Genomic DNA, 25,360 nt, shown 5'->3' with positions numbered 1-25,360 from the left:
AGACCGATCCCTAGAGCATCCCCCCCCCTCTTTGCAGCGATCTAGGAATCCTCAAGTCATCACATCCAGCACAATGTATTGTATTGGACGTGATGGGCATTGATTCCTAGACTGCTGACAAACACACCCCCACGCCTGGGGTGGCCGTGTGTTTGGTGGAGGCTCCACTTCACTGTGGGCACTTATCAGTAATATCAGTAAATTTAAGACCGATAACGATTGTTTAAAAATTTGGGAATATCGGCCATAATAATCGGTAGATCTGAGTCGGTCAACCCCTAATGTCTATCACCGTGCATTATAGTGTGCTGCCCTGGGCAGCTTATTAAAAAATTAAGAGGCTGGCAACGCACCTCAATGGCCCAGAAATCAGACCTGCACCTATTTTTGGCAGCACACTGCAACGCACATTAGTTTAATGCCATGTGTTGTACTGAGGTGTCGACAAGGTGTGTCGAGCTGCTATTCAGAATAAAAGGACTGCATCACAACATTACAAGTAGCGAGTGGTGCTGTTCACCTTGGTAACATGCATGGGAATGCATGAGTTCCCCAATGCAATAGTGTGAATGGCCTTAGTGAAAGAGGTTGAAAAACGTGTGACCTTTATAACCCCAGACTTTTTTGCTTCATGTTGATGTTGATCCCATTCCCATCAATAGCCTCTCCATGGGCTGCCTTGCCTAAGTGTGCAGCAAGATGGGGCCTTAAATGTACCTTTTTTTAAAAGTCCTTGTATATGTACTTTTAAATGTTTGCATGGTGCTAGTTTACATGGGGCTAGTTTACTAAATGTTCTTTAAGTTTATTGAAAGTTTATTGAAAAGGACCTACAACACCCCCAGCTTAGTCAGACCTCTATCTCTGCACAGCTCACACTCCCTGCCGACTGGATCGCTCTAGCTCTGACTCAGCACGGGGAGTGTTGGACATCTGTAGAGAGTCCACTGCTTCCACACAGAGAAATGGTCCCTTCTCTGCAGCATGCTGGCAGGGAACTGGCTTTTCTACTGACTGCGGCTGCTTTCTAATAAATATGAACTGTTAAACTTTGCACAGATTTTGTTTTTAAAGGAGAACTATGGGGTCAGGGCTTTTCCCCATAGTTCTCCTAAGGGTAACAGGAGGACAAAAACTAGCGTCCTCCTGTCACCCAAAGCTCAGTATACCGCGAGCTACAGCCTGCGGTATACTGAGACGCCGCAACCGGAACATATACCAACAATGCTGTCTGGATCCACCCAGCTGCGTAAGTGACAGCTGGCTCTGCCTATCTAGAGGCAGAGCCAGCTGTACCCGCCCCCTCCTCCGTCTGTTCCTCCAGTCAGCGCTGGAGGATCGGACAGGGGAGGGGGAGAATCCCTGCAGGAGTCGTGAGTGACAGTCACGGCTCTCTGTAGGAACAGGATCGAGAAGTGAACAAGCGACGGTATGTGTTCGCTCACTTCCCGATCTATTGTGCCGACCTGGGACAGTTTCATTATCACAGGTCGGCTAGAACTATGAGGCTGAGTGATTTTCACTCGCCTCATAGTTCTCCTTTAAGCACCTTGAACATATGAAGTTGATTTAAACTAAAATTACAATAGTAAAATGTTAAAAAGTGAAAATATTAAAAAAATTATAGAAGTAGTAGCAGAATATGAACACTTTACTAAGCATAGGCAGTAGCTGCCTTTTAAAACACAACCGCAAGCTTTTGTCCTTTCCTATGCAAGACTAGTGAGAGCAAAATTTGTTTTACCAGCTTCCTGTCCCGCCAAGCCTTTTCTCTTATAAATAGCTTCTATACTGTTCCGCTCCAATAGCCCCCTATTATTCCGGCTCCTGGACTGTCTCCCATATACAGCGCAGCCCTATTATTTGCTAGTTATTAATCTGCACATATTTATTTTCCACCGTTATGGCTGGCTGCACATTTGCATCTCCATATATCGTGTTACTAATAGGTCATTATACCCCTCCTCATATCTGCCTGATAAACGGCAACCTTCTCCCACCGTGCGCTCTACATTTGGAAATATGTCATCGCGATTTTGCAGCGGACTCTTTCAGCAGAGCAGTGTGCTAGAACTATGCTGCCCTTAGTTATCTAAAGTGTACAGTATGTAAACCCCAACAATAAGATTCTCTTATTTGCATCCTTTTGGTCTTGTAAATATAGCATTGGATTTATTTTGTTATATTTGTTTGACAAAATATCTAGTGATCCTGCCAGAAATCCAGGCAGCTCTTCACTTCCTGTAGTGAGCTCTGCTGCACTGCAACCCCAAGGAGTCCTATCAGAACTGCCCAGGTTAACTCCCTCCACCCTTTGTTATGGAGAAGAGGAGAAGGGGAGCTTTTCTATAGCCCTGTCCTAGGGTGATAATGCTGCTTCTCTATAGATACTGTACAGTGAGTGTGCATTGTCATCTTAGGGCAGGAAGTGTGTTATTGGCAGGATCACCAGGTAAAAGAAATGAAAAATAGCCAAAAAAACCTCCAATGCAACCACAACATCTAAGAACAGGTACACTTCACAATATTACATTGTCTTTCCAGAGTTTAAAATTATCTGTAACATACAGTATATAAAAGGGCTCATTCACATGGGGTGCATACAGCGTGCACATCCATGCAGAAACTTGTGTCCAGGAGCGACAGCTGGTGTGAGTGCAGTCGCATGCAACCACCTGTATAACTCAATGAGAGGACGCACCACTCTAGGCTACAGATGATCTGCATTCCAAGAGCCTGCATCCATACCTGTATGTATCAGTGGCGGAACTATCACCATAGCGACTCAAGCATCCGCTATGGGGCCCAGGGCACAGGGGGGCCTGGCCAGGACGAGGAACAAAGGGGTCATCCTCATGCCGTGCAGACTGCCTGGGTCGGTATGGCATCACAGGCTGCTGGCTGTCATTGGTGGCTGTGAGGAGGAACGCACCGCTATTCAGATGACTGTCAGTGATCTGTGCAGCGCCATGTTCCTCCTCACAGCCGCCACTGTCAGTGACAGCCAGCAGCGGAGGAGGAGGCGGGGCCCGGCATTGGCAGCGCAGGAGGCGGGGCCCGCCAGCGACCGTGGAGGAGGAGGTTGGGGGCCCGGCAGTGGAGGAGGCTGACAGTGGATCGAGGCTGACAGGTAAGAGGTGTGCAGGGGTGTGACCAGCCCACCTGAGACCCTGCTGAGCCCACCATAAAGAGTCTGGGATCTCACGTGGGCTCTGCAAGGGGCGAAACTAGCAATTACAGGGCCCCATACAAAATTTCCCTATGGGGCCATGTGATTTCTAGTTATGCCCCTGGTATGGATGTGCAAATATGGGTCTGCGTGTAGCCACATGCAGCTCCAAAAATGTTGTGTTGAACTTGGATAAAATCCTTGAGGAGATTTTCTTTCACTTCCTGTACTAAAAACACAACAGGAAGTTAAGGGCAATCACCTTTTTAGACCAATCTAGGGAAACAGATGTCACATTGGAACATTTCCCCTTGCCTCCTGTGCCTGTAGGTTTCTGGATCTTCCATTAGTTTCTGTCCTGGTGATGCTAACTATTAGTATAGAGAGTGAGATGCGAGGGTCACAGACAGCAATACAAACTTGACAGATGTTTTCATCTTTCCCTAATCTATCCAAGAACAAAAATGTAAAAAAGTTTTGGCTTTACATATAGTTTAAAGTCTCAAACCCTTTTTTTTTAGTTATAGCGCTGTTCTTAAAAAAGTTATAGTTTTTAACAAATTTTCACTAGAAAATGTACTTCACGTCCTCCCCCTCCGGTGCTCTATGCTGGCATGGAAGAGTAAGGTCAGAGTCCTCATCACAAGTGTTCTTGCACAGAGCTGCAGTGTGGATGAAGAGAGGAAGGTGACCAGGTTTGTTAGGTTAAATATTGTACTGGGCAGTGTGGTCAATCTCTGGTGCCTTCTGGAAAGTGCAGTACATTTAGATACACATTGGATAATTCCAAGGAGTCAGACAAATGAACAGAGCATTAGGGAGATGCCGTGAAGGTATCAATGGATCAGGGAAGGACTGTGAAGACCTTTAACCCCTATATTAGTCACGTAATCCCCAAAATTAACAAATTAACTGAACTCATTATCCCTAATTAGTAGAGATGCACCGATACTGGTACTAGTATCCTTATCGGTGCCGATACCAAGTGTTTGGGCAAGTACTCATACTCTCCCAAATGCTCCGATGCCTAGCCCAATACCCAAACTTCTGGTATCAGGAAGCTGGGCAGCGAATCATTAACCGCCCCCCGGCATCCTGATTGGCTTGAGGCTCCCCCGTCAATAGGGAAACTGGCCAACCAGGAAGCCAGGCGGCAAGTCATTACCCGCCATGCCTTCTTTATGGGCCGGAAATCCAGCTCCGTGCTTCCTCGTCACCAGGTGACTGGCTTCCCTGCTAATTGGGAAGCTGGGTGGTGAGTCATTACATGCCGCCTGACTTCCTTATTGAGACTTCCGGTATAGGTATTCGGTATTGATGAGTACCGAAAAAAAATATAAGTACTCGTACTCAAAACCGAAAAAAACGGTATCGGCGCATCCCTACTTGTTAGATAACATAACTCCTAAGGCTGCTTTACCTTCTCCTGCAAAATGTCTAGCTGATCTGGCAGTGAAGCTGCCGAGCGATCACAGCCCTGTACCGCAATGACACAACGCCAATATAGTGGCGTTGAAAATTCATGATCTGTCCCGAAAAACCTTAACAAGCTAATAAACCAGAGGTATTACTACCATACGTGAACAGGTGCGCCCGCACACAGATATTCCACTTGTGGCTGACTCCTTCTGCTTAGTAAATGAAAATAAATTTATTGTCCAACTTCCTTTAGAAGATTCCAAAATGAATAGAAGCCCCTTCCAGGGGCCGTGGGCTCTTTATTATTCTGTCTGGCTGTAGTGGAGAAAAGCCCTTAGTATGAGAGGTGCTGTAAAAGAGACTGATTCATGAGACATGAAATGAGTAGAGCTCAATCTTTACGCTGAGTACAGAGGGATGTGTCAGACTCCCCCTTCATGCCCACAAATAGAATATGTCAGAAGCTGACTTACATGCTCTCTCTGCCATCCTCTGCCTGAGTAATTCTAACCTCTATTTGGCATCTTCATTTACCAGGATAAACACTGGATCCTGCCGCACAGTGCGGTGCTCACTGATAGCTGCATAACAGCATCAATGGAAGCCATAAAGATAATGCAAGCAGGCATGCAGGGGAGATGAAGAGCAGGCTAATGCCAGAGAACCCGAAACAGACAGATAGATGGCTGAGAGCTACAGCTAAGAAGCCAGCCTCTGTACAGATGAGAGACCGACTAGTAAAAGTACCTTCTCTTAAAACTCAACTGAAGGCAATTAAAGACACAGATTAACGCAGATATGCAATCAATAATGCATCATTAAATGCAAGCAGTTCAACTACCTGAATTTGACATAATATAAGCCTCTTGCAGTCACTGTGCAGCAGGGCTGGGGTGTAACATGGAGAAGCAGTACAAGGAGCTAATTTGTTCATGTGCTGACAAGAAGCATGCTGATAAGAGGAGAGAGCAAAGTGACAGAGAGATGAGCTCATCACTGCGCTGCTTCTTTTTTCACTGTCCAATCACAGGCTGGAGCGAGTCTAGGACAACCTGGGCTCAAAGGACGTGAGTTGAATTATGTGGGTGATCAGACTGAGGGCATCTAGTGACAGAAATAAAAGTACTATGGATTTAAGGGGGAATATTGCAGCAAAAGCTGATTTTTTAATTTTTATCTTTTAACTAGGTAATTATTTTTATTTTGTTACTTCTTTGCTTAGAATTCTGCTTTAACTACTCAAGCTTTTTCTATTTTGTTTAACCCTCCTTGAGTCACAGAGCATTTTGTCTCTGTTCTGTACCTTCAACTTTTTGTCGTCTGTCCTACCATATTGTAGATGGTTTTTTTGCAACAGAGAAGGCTATAAAGTGTATATAAAGCCAACACTTTCTTTTTTGTTGTTTTAGATATGGAAAGGTAATCATCAGATAATCATCATCATCAGATAATTTTTTTGCTGTCTGTGTCCAGTTGTGGATTTTCCTTCACCTCCCGTCCTGGAGACGCAACAAGAAATAGGAGAAAATCCCTCCAAAGTGAATGGAATTCCCAATGAATTGAGTCCTTCACCTCTTGCTTTGGTGACAACTCTAACATTTTGGATTTTCTCTTTCTTTCTGTCCTAGCAGCAATGGTTACAAGGACCAACAGAAGGGTGAATCTTCCCAATATAAAACCTGACACATGGACTAAACGTGCCCATACACGGACTGAATTTCATCCGGTTTTTAATGCTCCTGCTGAAATTCGCACAATGTGTGGGGCTGTCGGCTCCCTTTTAGCCGGCATTCCTCGATCAGCTGATCAAAGGAGCCGCCTGGAAAATCTGTGTACAATCAGAGCTGGCAGCCAAAAAAATTGTGGCAAGAAATTAGATCACCTTGTGATAGGTAAGAAACATTAACTTTTTTTAATTCAAAATTTTTATTTTTGCCTAATATAGCAAAAAATGAAATACAATGATTATAAAATACCACCAACAGGCAGAGTAATCGTCAAGCAAACTACCTCTGTACAGAAAACTGCCAAATGTTCTGGTAATGATACAGGCTGGTACTCCAGTGGTTATAGTGCCCCCCACCCCTTTCGAGGCCCCAGAGTGTGTATTTTATGTGTTTTTGTTTTTCTTGTTTTTTTAATACTAGACATTTCCAGATATCTTCAGGCTGGTCAGGTGACATGCAAGGTCCTCTTCCTCTTTGGATCTTTTCTGCTGGTGGTTGGTCCTTACTAGGTAATACAAATAGAGGTGCTGAGGTGATGACGGCAGTATGTGAGTGCGTGGCACTGTGGTGACACCACCCTCAAGGGTTTTTCACAGCCTGAACATACAATATGCCATCAGTCTACCAGGTTATATGATGCTGGGCCCAGAACATTGAGGACATCTATTGGTGGTAAGGTGGAGGACTATGTGGAAGATGAGGTGAGTACTGCAGCCAGAGTGTTTTTATTTTCCTTTTACACTTCCTGGTTTCGCCATTTAAAAAAAATTTGCCTGCAGTTGGACTTTAACTAAATTGCCCATGTATACTAGCCATAAGAGGATTGACATATAAACTATGTATGTATTTTTCTAGTTTATTACTTACTACAAAAAATAAGAAAAAAGCAGCTTCTTACCCAGTCCGGTGGCAGAGTTATATTTTACAATCGGTGTGCTCACACTTCCCATGTCTGTTGTGCATCTCACTTGAAAGTAAAAAGCTGGAAAAAAATACAAATAAACTTATTTGATTAGTGGAGACACTTCAATAGTGTGTCTTATAACAGAATGAGAGATCCTAGAAGTATATACAGAGGGGGAATTCATAAAAACTGGAGCAGACAGAATCTGGAGCAGTTGGCCATGGCAACAAATCATCTTCTCTCTTCAGTTTGTTCAGTTAAGCTTTGGTAACATTACTCTGTCAAGCAAACTGCATTGATGTATATAATAAGACTTTGTCACTCTGTAAACAGAATATCAGTGGTACAGTTGCCATTTATTTCACAATCTCTATACACCTCAAGCAATTCAAATTGTTTATTGTACAACTTCAGGTAAAACCTATTGAAACAGAGGAAATGAAAAATAACGCCCAAAATGCACTATCTATAATCAAATGATCAACTTTGAGTCAACTGACCTGTTAAAGGGGAACTATGAGGTGAGTGCTTTTCACTCACCTCGTATTTTTAGCCGACCTGTGACAATGAGACTGTCACAGGTCGGCTCAGTAGATCGGGAGGTGAGCGAACACATACCGGCGATCGCTCACCTCTCCATCCTGTCACGGCTCTCTGCTGTATTCCCCCCTCCCCGCTCCGATCCGCCAGCGCTGACTGGCGGAACGGACTGGGGAGGGGGCGGGTACAGCTGGCTCTGCCTCTAGATAGGCAGAGCCAGCTGTCAGTCACGCAGCTGGGCGGATCCCGGCATAATAGTCGGGATCCGCTTCAGCTGCAGCGTCTCAGTATACCGCGAGCTACAGCTCGCTGTATACTGAGCCTAGGGTGACGGGAGGACGCAAGTTTGTGTCCTCCCGTTACCCTAAGGAGAACTATGGGGAAAAGCCTTAACCCCATAGTTCTCCTTTAAACTCCATCTGTCATGTACAAATTTCATTGTACAACCTCTAGACTTCATTTTGTAGTTTCCTCAGTTTCCATTATCATACTCAACCGTTTATTGCATGACAGATTATCTTCCCATTACTGCCTATAAGGGAGCATCATGTACAGCTTGATTGTTTATTTAGTGGCAGAAATAAATCAAAACTGTATGACAATGACCCAGAGGCTTATACTATAATGCAGGTCAGGATTTTTAACTTTGCTGGCTGCATCTTTAGAGATGAAGTAAGAGGATCAGCATGAGAGCTTGTTATTTCAGAAGCAGGTCAGCCACGGCAGGATTACGTTCAACACTTACTTTTGTCTGAGATCTTCGGAATGTGGACGCTGGTGTCTAATCCACTGTATAGGCGCTCTCCTCTTTCCGTTAGGACAAATTCTTTCAACTGTCCGTGAAGGTGAAAACTGAGCCGCCAGTCCACAAATATTGCTGTTATATTACTTAAAACATAAAAAACAGCTTTGTATTCTGGCTCTAGAACAAAAAATAATTTAAATGGAGCAACAATTAGTAATCGTTAAACCAGAAAAGACACAAGATCCAATTTTTTAAAACTTTAAAACGGATTATCCTCTACTTGCAGAAAAGGTTCCTTACTGGGGATGCTGTGAAAACGAGTGATTTTTTTTAGCTATTTGCACAACAATAACAAACAGTAAATGGACTTTAAAACAGGCTACTATTGACCTTGGTAGCTGCAGTCACTGTGGGGAAATTCATTCTTAAAGCCTATCTCCGGCTTCACTTGCAGTGGGGCTACCCTGGCACTGCAAGTGTTAACTGCTCGTTGATGTCTTGAGTACCTGTATAAAGGATTTTATTTACCTGATGCATGCTCATTCAGCACCTCAAATACCCTACAGTAGTGAACTGTCCCTCCAGGCTCTCGCATATAATGCAGGGCTATGGCCCTGCATTATAAGTAAAGATGTCAGCAGGCCTCCAACGGCCAGAGTGTAGTGGGGAAGAAGCTATGGGCAGTGGCCTTGGAGCCTTCAGAAAGGGGATCAGGTGAGTAAATGTCCTTTACAGACATAAAAGAGCCATTAACTGCTGCAGTGTGTGTGTAGCTCCACTGCAAGGGGATTTTTTCCAGGAGACAGGCTTTACATTACATAGCAGAATCACTAAAGTTGTTAAAGTCCTTCTCACAGTAGCTCAGCTCCCCCTGCTCCCCCTTCCCAGGGCTTCTGCTCTATGTATACATTAGAAAATAAAAGGCTAGGGAGTTGGTGAATTACTGCTGGCAGAGGGAGCTAAGCTTATTCAAGCGGAAGCTAAGCTATGGAGTCACTGCGGGAAGGGGAGTAGCGGAGGGATATGGAGAAATTTAGTACTTCTGTTGTGAAATTTAAGGATGACTTGCTCATCAGTAACTCCAGCTATAACGGTTAGTGAGGGCTTCATTTAAAGCTTATTTACAGCTTGTTAAAAATATGTAAATACCTGAATGTCTCTAGCCCGAGCACAGAAGAGTTGCACTGGTTCCTAATTCACAAATGGGTAACCTTGTTGACTGGAAATGCTCTTGATTAGTCTCTGTACTTCGAGATAGTTATAAGCAATGGTTGAACTGGTTGCGTTGATGTTGAATGGTCTGCCTATTAATTTAATTTGTGCTAATATTAAAATGATTGTTCTACCTCGAACTTATCATCTTTAAAGTCACATATACGTCAGCTCTCACACCAAGTAGTTCAGAGCTTCACTATATTAGGCAGTGCAACTATATCAGGCAGGCCTTCCCACTTAACACTTCCTATCAGTAAGTCTACTTTTGTGGCCCGTCTAGGCATTTCAAGAACTGCCCGCCGGCAAAACTTGCTGAAATCCTAATCCTGTGTGTAGCTGATCTGGAGGAGTCTGTTTTCTCCACAACACGAAATGGAGATTTACTTTAAGTAAATACAAATAAATTATCCATCTTAATTAGTATGACTTGCTCCACTTTCCCAGATCAACAGTGTTGGACAAATTGAGTATTTATGAGGATGGAGCAAAAAGGACTTTATGAAGTAAATAAATTTTTCTTTAAAGTGGTCGTCTTGGCAAGTGAATTATGCAGCCATGTCAGCTGTTAATTTGTCTCCTTTTTTTCCGCGGCCATTAGCATGTTTCCTGATTGTTAAAATGCCTCCTAAAAAGCAATTTGTGAATAATAATTCATTTTGCTGACTCATCAATCAATACTTCCCAACACTTGTTTATTATGGAGGAGCGGTTCATTCATACTAAATCCAGAGGAAAGCCACTTTGTGCTCATGCCAAGGACATGGTCCTTCATCTCTCATTAGCAATAAACACATTAGAGATGGTGACTGCATCAATTCCATGAAGTATCTTAAAGATACATGGCAATCAGAACTTCATAGAATGTGTTATTCTTCGCTTTATAATTCTGTCCACTTAGAGGCAGGAACGAAAAACCAATTAATAAGCTTCACCATAACTAACCTTTGGCCTGGGAAAACCAACTGTTCACAACAAGTCACAATATTGGCTTGAGGTGCAACATACACAATTTCTAGGTATACCTTAAGGCCCCCTTCAAACCATGTGTGGCATTCATGCACCTCGGTAACAGAATGCCTTACCTAGGCTCCCTGCTCAGTCAGACCCATAGCTCTGTATTAAGCAAAACGCAACCTGCTGATTGGAGCTCTTACTCAGCAGAGTGGGAGAAGCATGTTGGACCTCTGCATAGAGACCACTGCTTTCACTCAGAGAACAAGAGTCCCTATCAGCAGCATGTTTACAGGGGGACAGACTTTTTTACTCCGTAGAGGGTGCACACCTTTTGTTTTCAGCTGATTTAAACTGAAAGCTCAATTGACCCTTAAAGAGGAACAAAACCCTTCTAGCCTTTGTAGTAATACAACAAAAATCTGCATTTCCATTCTTGCTAGATGGCCTAGATGTTCATAAATTAAAGATTTATTTGCTAACCTTGCAAACCTTTTTTATGGCGCGACTAACCCTGCCTGCAGAAGGTGGCGTCAGCTTAGCCTCTATTTAGATCTGCAGTTTTTGTGGTGCTACACATGTGGAAAAGTTCTGCTGAGATCTGAAATAAGCACACTGACAACTGTGACGGGTATCACCAGAGGCATGCCCTGAATGTAGCATACACTGCACATGTGCTAGTAGACACTGTAGAAAGCAACATTGGTATCTTTGATTAACCCCTTGCTGCCACTGGAAACTGGCCCATTTAAGGACATCTAAATACTGTAGGTGTTTCCTGGGCATCCAAACTATGTGATCACTGAGATTGACTGTCACAGCGGTCATGTGATCAGGGTTCAGTCCTACTGGATCCCAATAACAAACAGTGACTAGGAGCTGTCAGCGACAGCTCGCTGCAGTGCTGGAGGCACATGATTAAGCATGCTCCCAGCACAGAATAGTGATGCTGGCTGTATGCAAATACTGTATGTGGCAGCACAGTGTATAGCTAGCAAGAAGAAGTCAAGGATTTAATAACATTTTTCAGACACAATAGATATTATATTATTATACGTTACATCAGTTGGTTTAGTTGCTCTTTAACCAAACCTATAATTCACTTTTACATGGGTGTCGGTTGTAAGCCACTTTGTACCCTATGACATACTTTCTTTTAAGGTTGTGCAGTTGATCCATTCGGAGGTGGCACTTCCTTCTGAGTTGTAGCAGGCAACACGAAAACTGTAGGTGGTGAAGGGCTGAAGGTGTGTAACATTGCAGGCTTCTTCCATTCCAGAGTATACAACCTCCACTGGGCCTTGGGAACACATCTTTTCAACCATACCAATGGTTGGAGGACAGATAGTTTGAAGGTGGACTTCATACCTACCAGCAGTAAGTACACAAATATTACAAAATTCAATGTTAAAAACCAAAAAAATAAATAAAAGAAGAAGAAAAAAAAAAGTAGAAAAATGTTTGTAAACACCTTCCATATGCAAGTTTTTTTAAAATGTGAATGATGTGAATGATGAAGGAATACATGATCTTCTCTGCCCATGATGCACCAAATCTGGTTCTGTTTGGAAGGTCTTTGAAGATCCACCATCAATGAACTGAACTAGTACAGAGCTCATAGTCCACTAACTAGCACAAACAATACATTCTATGTGTGTGGTTAATATCTTCTAGTAAGCAGGACTGTGTTTAGAGGTCTGCTTTATATGCACATTTAGATCAGCAAAGAAAATAAAAGTGGACTGGTTTTAGGCTTCTGGTCTGCTGGCTGAATCAAAGAGAACACACAAAAAGAAGCACCGCTGGGAGCATGCCCTTCGCTCCAATATGAGCCAATACAAACAGAAGAAAAGCTGGCCGCACACCGTATTCCACTGGAATAGTTTATTGAAGCTTGTACCACATCATTGGTGTCCCACCCAAGCTCTGCCTCTCTGATGCATTTCATGCAATCACGGATTAAAACTAAAGTCTTTAGGACTAAGCCCCTGATTGGGTGAAAGGTGTCAGAGGGGTGGACCTTGGGCGGGAGACCAGTGATGTGTGTAATAGCTTCTGTAGCGCCCATCACCTTTTGTGATGTGACTACCATGCATTTAGTGATATGCCAAGGCTGTAGACAGCCTGGCTGGATTTGTAGCAGCAAGTACATGGTTAATTCCCAGGTGTCTGACCTTGTCTGTGCCCCTGGGCAGAGTGGGACTCTGTCACATTGTGGGACAGCCAATAGGTGACACTGTAATGTGTGTACAGTGCAGCAGCCAGTTACTGGGCTTCTTGCAGCCAGTGGGGCCTGCTGACCAAGTGTAGCTCTCTTGCCTGGACCAGCCATGGATTAAGGCTGGGTCCTGTTCGGCCTGCCCCCAGGCTAGGCCGAGGTCTGGGGGGTGGGCATTGGCTGAGTTGCTGAGGGAGAGGTTATCTTGGAGGCTTAAAACCTGGAGAATGCCTGAAAGATAGAAGAACCAGGACCAGTGCGGGCTCTTGAAGTGCCTTGGATTTATGTGGACTTCAGAGTAGGGTCAGTGTTCCTTTCATGGATTATGGGTATGTATTCCCTTAAGATATGATCCAGTGAGTCTGGAGCTAAGAAGGCTTGTGCACCTAGACCCTATACCCTCTCTCCCACAAAATATGTTCAAAAAACTGTTCAATTAGCATCATAATACTGAAGTGGACATCAATTTATGGGCGGTTAATGCTAATGGGTGCGTCTGGAAATAAACCCCTAGACTGACTAGATGAGGACCGGGCAAACAGCGGCTCCTTGTGGGGAGTTACCACTACACTTCAATAAACTATCCCAGCAGAATCCGATTCATAGCCATCTTTTCTTCTGTTTGTATTTTTCTGCTGGCTTCTTTCATCATCCTTGCACATCTTTCCCCCTTTCTAGTTTTCTTGCTGCCTTTGGACCAAAATATTCAGAGGGGGTCAGAAGAGAGAAACAAAATAAATTACATAATTCTGAGGCTTGATTTTGCCCCCTCTAACCCTGCTGACCTGTGGCCCACAAGTGCCATTATATCATACTATTATCATTATGATGCAAAATGACATGTCTATGATCATGGTTTGGCAATCATCTTTGAATTACATCAACAGGGCCGTAGCGAGGGCCTCACTTCACTTCCTGTTCATTCATGAGTTTCTGAATGGGTAGTAGCACTCAGTACAGAGGCTTCCCCCCATTCAGAAACTGGATGATAGTAAATATTTTCTGAATGAATGGGAAGCCTCTGTACTTTCCATTCATTTAGAACAGAGGCTGCAGAAAAAGTCCCCCCAACAGTAAAAAATAAAATAAAATGTAAAAATATATTTAAAATAATAAAAAAAAAACACATCCTGGAGGCGGGGCGCATGACGCCACGCATGCGCGGCATTGGGTGACATCACACGCCTGTTGCGGTGGGGGGCACATATTTTTGTTGTTGCTTGGGGCACAAAAGGAGCTACCTACGGCTCTGGGCATCAATCCCAGCGCTGGCGTCATCTTCCCATACTCTTCACTCCTTTTTCACTGCTATCCTGCCCAGCAGCTTATACTTGTTGCCCCTTCACTTCTGCACTGCTCTATTTGTCCACAGGGAATAAAAACAGCAAAGTTGGGTATACACGGTTAGATTTTTGCACGAACATTTGTAATAAAAATCCCGTCAGAACGTTCAATATTGCCATCAGAGACTTGGCGATTGTCATTTGATATTTTGTTTTTATTTAACTTTGGATTTTGGAATGATTGGAGTTTTCTGAATGAAAACCAACATTCACTGTTAGAATTTTGTTTGATTGAGAAACATTTTTCAACATGCTCCTTTGAATTTGTTCGGCACTGTGCTGGAATTAATCATCAATTTAAACGATTAGAAAGTTGAACGAACATTCTAAAATCCTTTGCTCAAAATTCTAACCATGTACAGTATACTCAGTTTAAGCCCCATGTAAGTCCATTTAAAGCCTACATAGGACTAAGGACTCTCTTACCACTGCTATATTACAGCGTTGGGTGCAGGATATGGCCAATCATCAAGCACCAGCTCCAGAATTACATATTGGGAGCCTAAAGGTACAGAAGATCTGGACTGAGGACTCTCTCACTGCCCCCATGTTGTCTGAGCGGCCAATAACCAAGCACTAGCACTATCACATGGGAGAAATGGGAGTGAGCCACAAATTTCCTCAAACCCAAGTATTGGTTTTCCCTACAATTTGAATTGTGGACTTACTGAAAATATACCAGAGTTGCTTTTAATCCATTTCATAATCTAGCAATCAGCAAATGCTCAGCATCTACAGGTATATAGGAAGGAAATAGTTATTGTCCTGCCTCTATTTGTGCTATTGCGGCTTAATTTTAAATTTAATTTTTGCTCCAAAATGTAAATATTTTACATTTATGCTAAAACTAAGTAAAGCAAAGTCATTCTTTGGGGGACGTAACAAGTGGATTTCTATTTCACCGAAAAATGAACTTGAGAATAAATGACTCCAAACGAAGACAAATGTTCATGACCAAACCTGCCTTTAGAATGTACAGATCCTGTCATACCTCTCATGGGCAAACAGCAGGAAGTGATTAAAAACGCATTGCCAGAGGTTCATTCATAAGGAGCTTGAACGAAATATGACATTTAGTTAATTAATTATAAGATATTTCTAAATGTCACATAAATTAGACACTTACTGTTGAATAATGCCATTTGGTGACCGCGGCTGGCTCCACCGCAGTGACACTGCCCTTGAAGCTTTGAGTGTTATAAGTGGAGGACCCTGGTGAGAGGGTGGAGCTGGATGAGTGGTAAGTTGAGCTACGGGCCCTTTGCTACAACAAGGCAGACAGGTGCAGGCCTCAATGCCGACTGAGTAGTTACTGAAGGGTTTCAGGCCATATATCACTTGTACATTGGATGTTCCTTCAGAAAGCTGTAAAAATATAAAATCCTACATTATTGGGGGTAGATAATGATTAAGCAGTACATCTGCTTAAAGTGACACTAAACTCAGGAGTTAAATCTTAAAAATGCATTCAAATACCTTAACTATTAACAATACTGGACCTTATTTGTGTATCACTCAGCTGTAGATCCTCAAATCATCTCTGAATTTATTATTATTAAAAGTATTTATAAAGCGCCGACAATTTACGCAGCGCTTTACATAGTTGTGCTGACACTGTCCTTCCTTCAGGAGGGTGGCTACATTTGTTCCCCATGGTCCCTGTGTGTGTTGTAAAGTAGTCACCCCTCCCAGCTCACTCCCATGATGGACTACAATCTTAATACAGATTAGTAAAGTAAACTTGAGATTGTAGTCCATTATGGGAGCAAGCTTGTAGCTTGTTTTGAAGCAATCAGGAATTAATGTTCAAAAAAACATGAATCCCTCTCTCTCTCTTTTTTACTAAAAAATGTACATGACATAAGGGGGGCATTTGCAAACATATATTATATCTTGCTCAATATGGATACAGTGCAAAAAATGTATATACATAGCAAGGGACAGGCTCAGCTGGCATTGGCAACAGTATACCAAGAGCCAGGGAAACCCAGGAACAGATCAAGCAGGTTTGTCCTGCACTTTCATTAAGTAAGGCAGCAAACACAGTTCAATACAGAAGAGCTTTGTACACCAAGTCCATATTCTAAAACAAGCAAATCATCTGCTCATCTGAGCTACTAACTAAACTCAGGTAAGTTCTTAACAGGCAATTCTTCTATGTTTTTATTTTCTCTCAGAAGTCAGCCTTTCCGCCCAGCGACTGAACACAAGAGAAAGAACCCTGAGCACCAGTCAGTTCACATACACAAAGACCTGCAGACAGCTGAGAGTAATCGTGATGTCTGGCTACCAGGTAAGGTGTGGACCAAGGAATGGATGCTTTCGCCCACCCAAAGCACTACAAAGCTTTCAGTATATGTGTCACCTAGATTTCTCACTTACGCAAGGTAAGGGGCTCCAGGGTTTGTCAGGAATTAGTTCACTGTGCACAGGGTTTTATATATGTGAGCTGACTGAGGCTGAATGGCTCCCTCTCACTCTCTCTGCTTTGGTGGCCTGCTGATGGGTGAAAGGCTGACTACTGACAGAATACTAAAAAAGTGCATGCATTGTTTTTTTGAGGGGAACCCATTAGGGGGCACCCTGTTAACCAAGAACTGACACAAGGTTAAGATGTGGCTTGGACGAGAAGATGTTTTGCTTGTTTTATGCTGTGGACTTGATGTACAAAGACCTCCTGCCTGAACTGTTTGTGTTTACTGCCTTGCTGAATAAAAGTACAGGACAAACCTGCTTGGACTATTCCTGGGTATCCCTGTATCATGCATGTGTCATGGCTACCGCTGCCACTACCAGTTAAGCCTTTCCCGCTTATAATATGTTCTTTATATTATATAAATATATAATATATCTGTATATTCCGCCTATTAACAATTATCCAATAGACAAGGAGCAGTGTTGAAGGTTTGATTTGCCCATGCATGTTTCTTTTTATTCCCACTACATCTAGTAGCTGGCTCTAAGGGCCTACAGCTATTTTATCACACAATCGGGGCATTATGCACTTTCCCTCCTGGTAATAAACTACATTTGTGTCATACATAGGCACAGGGAATGATAAACACTTACCATAATGTCCATCCCTTTGTCATTCCTGGAGAACAGCCGGTACAAGGTCACTATACCATTGGCTTTGGTCGGAGGTGTTATATTAGCCACAGCTGATGTAGCGGACACTGCATGGAATATAGGGGTAGTTAACCCTTCTGGGGCGGCTGGGCTTGTTCTGCAGCGGGTCCAGGGGCTAGAGGTTCTTCCTGCAGAATTTACTGCCCACACCTGGAACAATGAAAGGAGGATGGGGAGGAGATCAGAACACAGCTTAGAACTAGAGCTACTGGACCAAATTTTGGCAAAACACACTTTTTATATATTTATGCCTATCTATTGTCTCTACAATTGTATTGCCAGCATATATCTCAAGTGTATATATCATGAGTATAGATATTATTTTTACCATAAATATTTATGTTTCAACATAAAAACCTTTCAGGACCTTGTGGTGCCTGCAAGTACCTGTGTTAGACTTCAGATGGTGATCTATGTCTCTGTTGAGCCCTTTGGATCCTAGAACCAGGCTTAACATATGGCTTCGACTTGTCTAAGTCAAGATGAACCCCACCCCCTCTCAGTGCTAAGTCTCACCACTATCATTCAATTGCTAGAACTTCAGTGGACAATAGAACCTCTGCCAAGTGACAGCTGAATGAAAGGGGACATGGCTTACTGTCAGTAGAGTACAGAGCTTAAAGTGGACCTTTACCACCTTTGACTAAAAATCACATCAGCATACAGCTCTGCATGCTGATATTAAATCATTTTACATACATTAGCTTACAATTAATTTTTTCCACTTCCTCATCCACTTTGGCGCAAATTATGTGATTTGCCCAACTATTGCATTCTGGGAAGGTTACATCAGCAGTTCAGGGCGGGGAAACCTCATCTGTAATCTCATGAGATCTCAGTGAAAGGCATTTTCCTCCACTGAGAAGATGTGCATGGTCACATGTCCTAGTCACATGTGCCAGAGATCCAGGAAGTAACAGGAGATCTAGTAAACTGCCCTTAGTTAAAATGGCCGCTGTCAGAAGAATGGAGCGGAAAATCAATATAATAATAATATAATAAATATAAGGCAAAAAATACTGTAAAAAGTCTGCAATTATCTAGAAGTATCTGTATGTAGCCATTACTAAACATTTCTTAAGGTGCCTTTGTTGTTATTTTGAAGATATGGGTAGAGTTCCTCTTTAATACAGCATTGAGCAAAGCCAGGCCAGATGTATAGCCTGGGCTTGAGCTCCAAGGGGGCTTCACAGGAACACGGTGAAAGTAACTGCATGCACCACAAGTATCCTGCAGTGCAAAATTGCTGTTACCGTATATACTCGAGTATAAGCCGTCCCGAATATAAGCCGAGGGTGGGAAATGAGGCAGCTACTGGTAGATAGATACCAATAAAATTACATTAATATTTATTTAAAAGAAAAATAACCTAGCTCTGTAAGTGGAAAAGGGGGTACAGGGCTACATACAGATCATTTAATACATTCATGTTAGTATAATTGTAAATGTATTGTCTGCACTGTATTAGCAGTATATACTCTATATAGAGTATATACTGCTAATACAGTGCAGACAATACATTTACAATGATCCTCTGCTAACATGAATGGGTTAAATGATCCATAGTACAGGGCTACATATCATGTACTACGGATCATTTAACCCATTCATGTTAGCAGAGGATCATTGTAAATGTATTGTCTGCACTGTATTAGCAGTATATACTCTATATAGAGTATATACTGCTAATACAGTGCAGACAATACATTTACAATGATCCTCTGCTAACATGAATGGGTTAAATGATCCATAGTACAGGGCTACATATCATGTACTACGGATCATTTAACCCATTCATGTTAGCAGAGGATCATTGTAAATGTATTGTCTGCACTGTATTAGCAGTATATACTCTATATAGAGTATATACTGCTAATACAGTGCAGACAATACATTTACAATGATCCTCTGCTAACATGAATGGGTTAAATGATCCATAGTACAGGGCTACATATCATGTACTACGGATCATTTAACCCATTCATGTTAGCAGAGGATCATTGTAAATGTATTGTCTGCACTGTATTAGCAGTATATACTCTATATAGAGTATATACTGCTAATACAGTGCAGACAATACATTTACAATTATACTAACATGAATGTATTAAATGATCTGTATGTAGCCCTGTACCCCCTTTTCCACTTACAGAGCTAGGTTATTTTTCTTTTAAATAAATATTAATGTAATTTTATTGGTATCTATCTACCAGTAGCTGCCTCATTTCCCACCCTCGGCTTATATTCGGGACGGCTTATACTCGAGTATATACGGTACTTTACAGATTCAGTTCCTGCTTTGCTTTAAAGCTGAACTCTGGAAAATGAATTGACCCTTGTGGTGAGGCTCCCCCACTAACTTTTTCTGTTCCCCCTAGACAAAAATAAATATTTAACTATTGCAGTACATGGGGAGCCTCACTACAATGGTCAATTTTTTTTTTTTTACCAGAGTTAAGCTTTAGCAGAGTTTTATATACAGGTGAAACTCGAATAATTAGAATATCGTGCAAAAGTAATTGCAGTAAGTGCTGCAAAAGGGGCCCAAACCAAGTACTGAGTACATATGCATGCTTGTACTTTTCAGAGGTCCGATATTGTTCTATGTACAATCCTTGTTTTATTGATTGCATGTAATAATCTACTTTTTTGAGGTTGTGGATTTGGGGTTCTTGGGGTTTTCATGAGCTGTAAGCCATAATCATCACAATTATGACAAATCACGGCTTGAATTATCTTGCTTTGCATGTAATGAGTCTATCTCATATATTAGTTTCACCTTTTAAGTTGCATTAGTGAAATAAATTAACTTTGCACGATATTCTAATTATTCGAGTTTCACCTGTATCTATCTATCTATCTATCTATCTATCTATCTATCTATCTATCTATCTATCTATCTATCTATCTATCTATCTATCTATCTATCTATCTATCTATCTGTCCATCTTCATTTAAAAATAGCTCACAGCAATCCTCCTAACACATTGTACTTACACATCACTTTATTGAGTTCCTTGTCACTCTGCAATAATTTAACTATACTTTCTCAAGGTGAACGATCAATTTAGGTGGCAAATTTCAGAATTTAGCACATCTTTGCTTCCGTGCTGCAGGTTCAATAATTGATTTATACCGTGGGGGATCAGTAAAGTCCCCTGCAGAGAAGACAGCTCTATAACTACCGCACAAAACCCAACAACTTTCCTACTTACAAAGCAATAAGAATTGGGAAATTTTTTTTGTAAGATAACAACCCTTTTGATCTATATAGATTAGAGAGAGAGTGAGTTCAATTTTAACCCTTTCGTTGCCGGAGCAATTTTAGCAGGTTTTTGCATGTTTAAATGCGCATTTTAGGCCAGGAGATTGCTTAAACCTCCAGAAATATAGAGTTCCGGAAACCAGAGGACCTGTAGAATGAAATGGTGGCAGTTACAATCTTTTAAGGCTGCATGATATTTATGCGTTTATATGTTTATTTATATGTTTATTAAACCCACATTTTTAGTAAAAAATACTGTTAAGTTAATTTTAGTGCACATATAATACCAATTTTTGGGGGGTAAAATATAAAAGATGACGTTGCGCAGAGTAAATAGATACCAGACATGTCAAGCTTCAAAACTTTGAGTGGCCGTGAAATGGCAACACAAACTACAGTACCCAAAATTGTCCCACTGCAGGTCATTCATTTAGAGTTAACCATGAATAATGGCCCAAGAATTATTGCTCTCACACCTCTGTGGTGTTTACAGCGGTATGTGTGTTGCAATTGTCGTTTTCATACGTAGGCAGACCCCTTGCATGTTTTCATTCATATGTGTGCATGTGTACGCGGAGGTGGGGGACTTTAAATTTTTTTTATTGAATGACATTTTTTTAACTTGTTTTTTATATAACTTTATTACTATAATATAGTAGGCTCATATGTCCTCTGTGTGATAGCACATAGTGGTCATAGGTTCTCTGTAAGCAGACATTAGGGCAGTGGGGAAGCTGGACATTCTGTCCCGAGCAAAGGCTCAGAGTTGCTCCCCCACACACCCAGTGGCACCCCTCCTAAAGTGGCACCTGGGGACACGACATGCCCTGCCAGTCCCCCCCTAGCTTCGGCCCTGCATTGGGGTCTATTAGACCCCTAATGTTACCTTTGCACTCCAGTGAAGCTAACCAAGCACAGATGATGCTTGATCACCTTTATCAGTTTGACTTTCCTCCAAGATGCTAAAAGGCCCTGCGGTCACTGCTGTACAGCATGCGGTCATTTGCACATTTATGCGCGTTGTGCACATGTTGATGTGTGCCTTAATGTGCGTACATAAAGACGTGTGTTTTGATTGGCAGCTCATAAAACATTGCGGGCAATGGAAGAACGCGCGTTTAAACACGCAAAAACTCTCAGGAAAATGTGCAACATGCTTCTGCCGCGCGTTTTTGGCCATTTCCAATGAAGACTATGGAGCAAAAACACACTTTTAACTGCTCAAATAAGCGGATGTACCTTTTTGGGTATTTGGCTTTTTCCTGCTGGCGTTTTTCTGCTCTGATGTTAACCAGGGCCATTAGAAATCATGGGAGTTCTTGTGTTGGGCATTTAAAAGCACTTTTCGAACCTCTCAAAAACTAAATGACTTCATTAGTTATCTGCTGCTCCTTCACTGTCCAATCACAAGCTGGCTGCATGGAGGTGACTACCCATATTGCTTAACTGCAGTAGAGAAAACTGAGGTCAGCGGCTCGGCTGTGCTGTTTAATAGGGTTGTGCAAATCTTAGTACTGGGGGGACAAATGATAAATCCTTTTGCTGATAAAACAGCTTCTTTATATGTATATCATCGGTGTATTTAGCAGCTTGCTTAGCGTTCAGCCATAAAAATCAATGTAGCGATTGTTCCAGTAGAAATATAGAGTAAATGTTAGCTTCTGCTTTTGGAATGACTCCTTCTATAAATCACTTTAGCCCATTAGACGATTCATAAGTGGAATCTTCCGCATCCAAACTACAATCGAAACAAACTAATTTGCAGCTTAAACGAACTAAAAACTCAGCACTTATTAAGTAGATTCTCCACGAATCTGCATGAAAATTAAATTTCCCTTTCATCAAGGAGTGAATAAACATAAGGAAGAAGGGGTAATCTTATTTATCAAAAATCATTTGTATAATTAAACACGAATATCATAAAAGGTCGGACGGGGTCCCCATTTGCATGTGTAAGTTATTTGCGGGACGTCAGGAGCAATAGACAGTGTAGATGGATGGGGGAGATTATGGGGTTAAATTAGGCTCAATAATGGCCAATTACACAGTGATCAATCAGAATGATAGATCTAAAGAGCAATACAAAAAGACTGCCTAAGCGATTTTCTCAGATGTATTCCTTACTAAGCTTTCGTGTTCTCTAGTTTTTACCGCAAGAAAAAAAATATTAACATTTTACTTTAAACTTCTAAATTCTTTTGTTAGCGATTGTCTTAGAATTGGCACAGTGTAAAAAAGGTACAAAAGATACAGTGCCATAATAAATGAGGATAGTATTCTGCCCATTAACTCCCATAAGGCTCAATTCACAAAGGTAACACATAGGGGGTCTATTTATAAACAATTCACATAGCCATTTGCCCTGCAAATCTCCATGAAGTTCATTCTGTGTGAATAGAGGCAAAAACAAACATTTTTAGCATATTTTCTTCACAAGTCAAATGTTATTTCCAATCTAATAATGTAATACTGTATAACGGCCAGTAGATGGACGTGTAGAGCATAGGAAATAAATATTTATTACATTTAAATAACATTCAAGTAAAGTATAGAAAACATGGTTGTTTTTGCATCTATTCCCACAGAATGAAATATGCTAAGAACATTCAACAATATTCGCAGGGTGAATGTCTGGCTCTGCAAATGTTCGTAGTATACTATCTTTACAAGTCAAATGTAATTTCAAATGTTATAAATATTTTTTTCCTGTGCTCCTCAGCTCCATCTACTGGCAATAATGCGGTATAACATCAGTACATTCGACTTGAGAAAAAACATGCTAAGAATGTTCATTTTTGCATCTATATACACGGAATGAACATCCACACAGATCTGCAGTGCGAATGGCTCTGTAAATTGTTTATAAATAAACCGCTAAGATAAGGGTTATCATTGTACAAAAAAAAGAACATATTTTCAGGCGAGTCCAAAGATGTTCACAAATGACGGTAACATAGCTGAAATTAAAATGTAAAAATGTTTACTTTGTTTTGGATACAGTAGGTAAAGATAACCCCAAGCAGGTTATTTTTTTGCTGCGGCCCCTCTGCTTGATAATTTGTTACAAAGTTTCAATGTACAGTGTAAAAAATGACCAGGAAAGAGGAAACTGAGGACATGCTTCCTCCCTTCTGCAGCAGACTAATGACACAGCAAACTCACTGGACTGTAGCTCCAGGACAGCTTTTAATGATCATTGTACTGCTGCTGTATGTTGTGACCTTTTATGTATTTATTTATGCAGACTTTAATGATACTGAAAGGTCAACCGGGTAGGTGAACTGACACAGTTGCAGTGTTTGCTAAATAGCATTAGCAGTTCACTGGCTCCCTTTTACCTGTTACATGGACTAGCCCTTTAAATACAATCAGGGGAACCTGAATGACTTCACTTCTTTATAAACGGCCCTCTTTATCATTGTAACACACGTCCGTAATGCACAGAGTGAGGAAACACTCCACAAAGCCATTAATAACAGCACAAAACAAAACACTGAAGGCAAGTAATTTAATAATCTGTTTCCTATGGGTCTGTAATGAAATAGTTATGGTTTTCCCACGAGAGCGATAAGGAGATATTAAAAGGTCTTTCCAATATCTTTAATAGCTAAGGGCAATAGCTGATTCAATAGATTCGATCAAAATCACCGGCATGCTCAGCTACGCCTGATTTATGTCCCCGACTCCCTCCAGTCATTACTCATCTTAGTTTGCTTTTTCACCGCTCATAAATTATGTCTCATAAATAAAAATATACAATCAAGGAAATCATATCAATTCATCCACAGTGAATAAATGGCTGCCCTGTGGCACTCTGGCCAACCGCTCCTAAACAGGTCAGCTAAACGCTGCCAACGGACGGCCTCACTGAAGATGTAGAGAAAACGTTAAATGGAAAACTGGCTCTTCACTTCAGGAAAAAAAACAAGACACATGCCGGCTTCCCACATTAATATACACATTATGTTGAGTGTATGTAAACCCAAAATGTACTTTAGCACAAAAGCTTCCTAAAAAGGAAGTTCTCAGTACTATGGTGCTAGCTTGTTTAATTGCTTTTAATAAAGCTGTAGTTCTTACCTGTTGATGTTGTCTGTGCTCTTTCTATGGGCTTTCTGTTCTTGGGTGAGAATGCTAACGACCAGCTTACAGTGCTATGTTAGCATTGTCACCCTTGCATGCACCCCTGCAGGATATCTACAGATATCCCTCCAAATTATTGAGTTTGGGTATGTCCAGTGAAGAGTTCTGCTGTTGCTACAGCACACAAAGACATTTTTGACAATTGTGTACTTCCAACCTTGTGGCAACAGTGTGGGGAAAACCCGTTTCTGCTTAAAGTGACAGGAGTTAAACTTGAATAATGCAGGACAGTGTCAGCACCAATTCAGAGATGATTTGAGGATCTGCAGCCGAGTGATACACAAATAAGATACATTTTTGTTAATATTTATGGTACTTGAATGCATTATTAAGGTTTAACTCCTGTCACTTTAAGCAGAAACGGGTTTCCCCCACACTGTTGCCACAAGGTTGGAAGCACACAATTGTCAAAAATGTCTTTGTATGCTGTAGCAACAACAGATCTCTTCACTGGACACACCCGGGCTCAATAAGTTTGAGGTATATCCACATACCATATCCATGTAGTAAGTGTGATGGTCAGATGTCCATAAACCTTTGGCCATATAGTATATTATTTATGTGTCTGGTCAGTGAAGAAAATTATGAGAAC

The 25,360-nt window shown here is 41.6% G+C and overlaps 1 protein-coding gene across 1 annotated transcript in view; it reads right to left on the bottom strand.

The window, feature by feature from the left end:
* The window catches only part of USH2A (usherin), a 534,204-nt gene that overhangs the window by 17,065 nt on the left and 491,779 nt on the right, over positions 1 to 25,360 (bottom strand). The window contains exons 71-75 of the mRNA XM_018556052.1: positions 17,301 to 17,510; positions 15,358 to 15,596; positions 11,821 to 12,038; positions 8,505 to 8,681; positions 7,214 to 7,297 (exon numbers count right to left, since the gene is read on the bottom strand). Of these exons, the coding sequence (XP_018411554.1) occupies positions 7,214 to 7,297; positions 8,505 to 8,681; positions 11,821 to 12,038; positions 15,358 to 15,596; positions 17,301 to 17,510 (928 nt within the window). The remainder of the gene's footprint in view (positions 1 to 7,213; positions 7,298 to 8,504; positions 8,682 to 11,820; positions 12,039 to 15,357; positions 15,597 to 17,300; positions 17,511 to 25,360) is intronic.

The sequence above is a fragment of the Nanorana parkeri genome, unplaced genomic scaffold, assembly GCF_000935625.1.
Source record: "Nanorana parkeri isolate BGI_ZX_2015 unplaced genomic scaffold, ASM93562v1 scaffold1, whole genome shotgun sequence".
NCBI lineage: Eukaryota > Metazoa > Chordata > Amphibia > Anura > Dicroglossidae > Nanorana > Nanorana parkeri.
The sequence above is the reverse complement of the archived record's forward strand: the minus strand, read 5'-3'. Positions and strand labels throughout refer to the sequence as shown.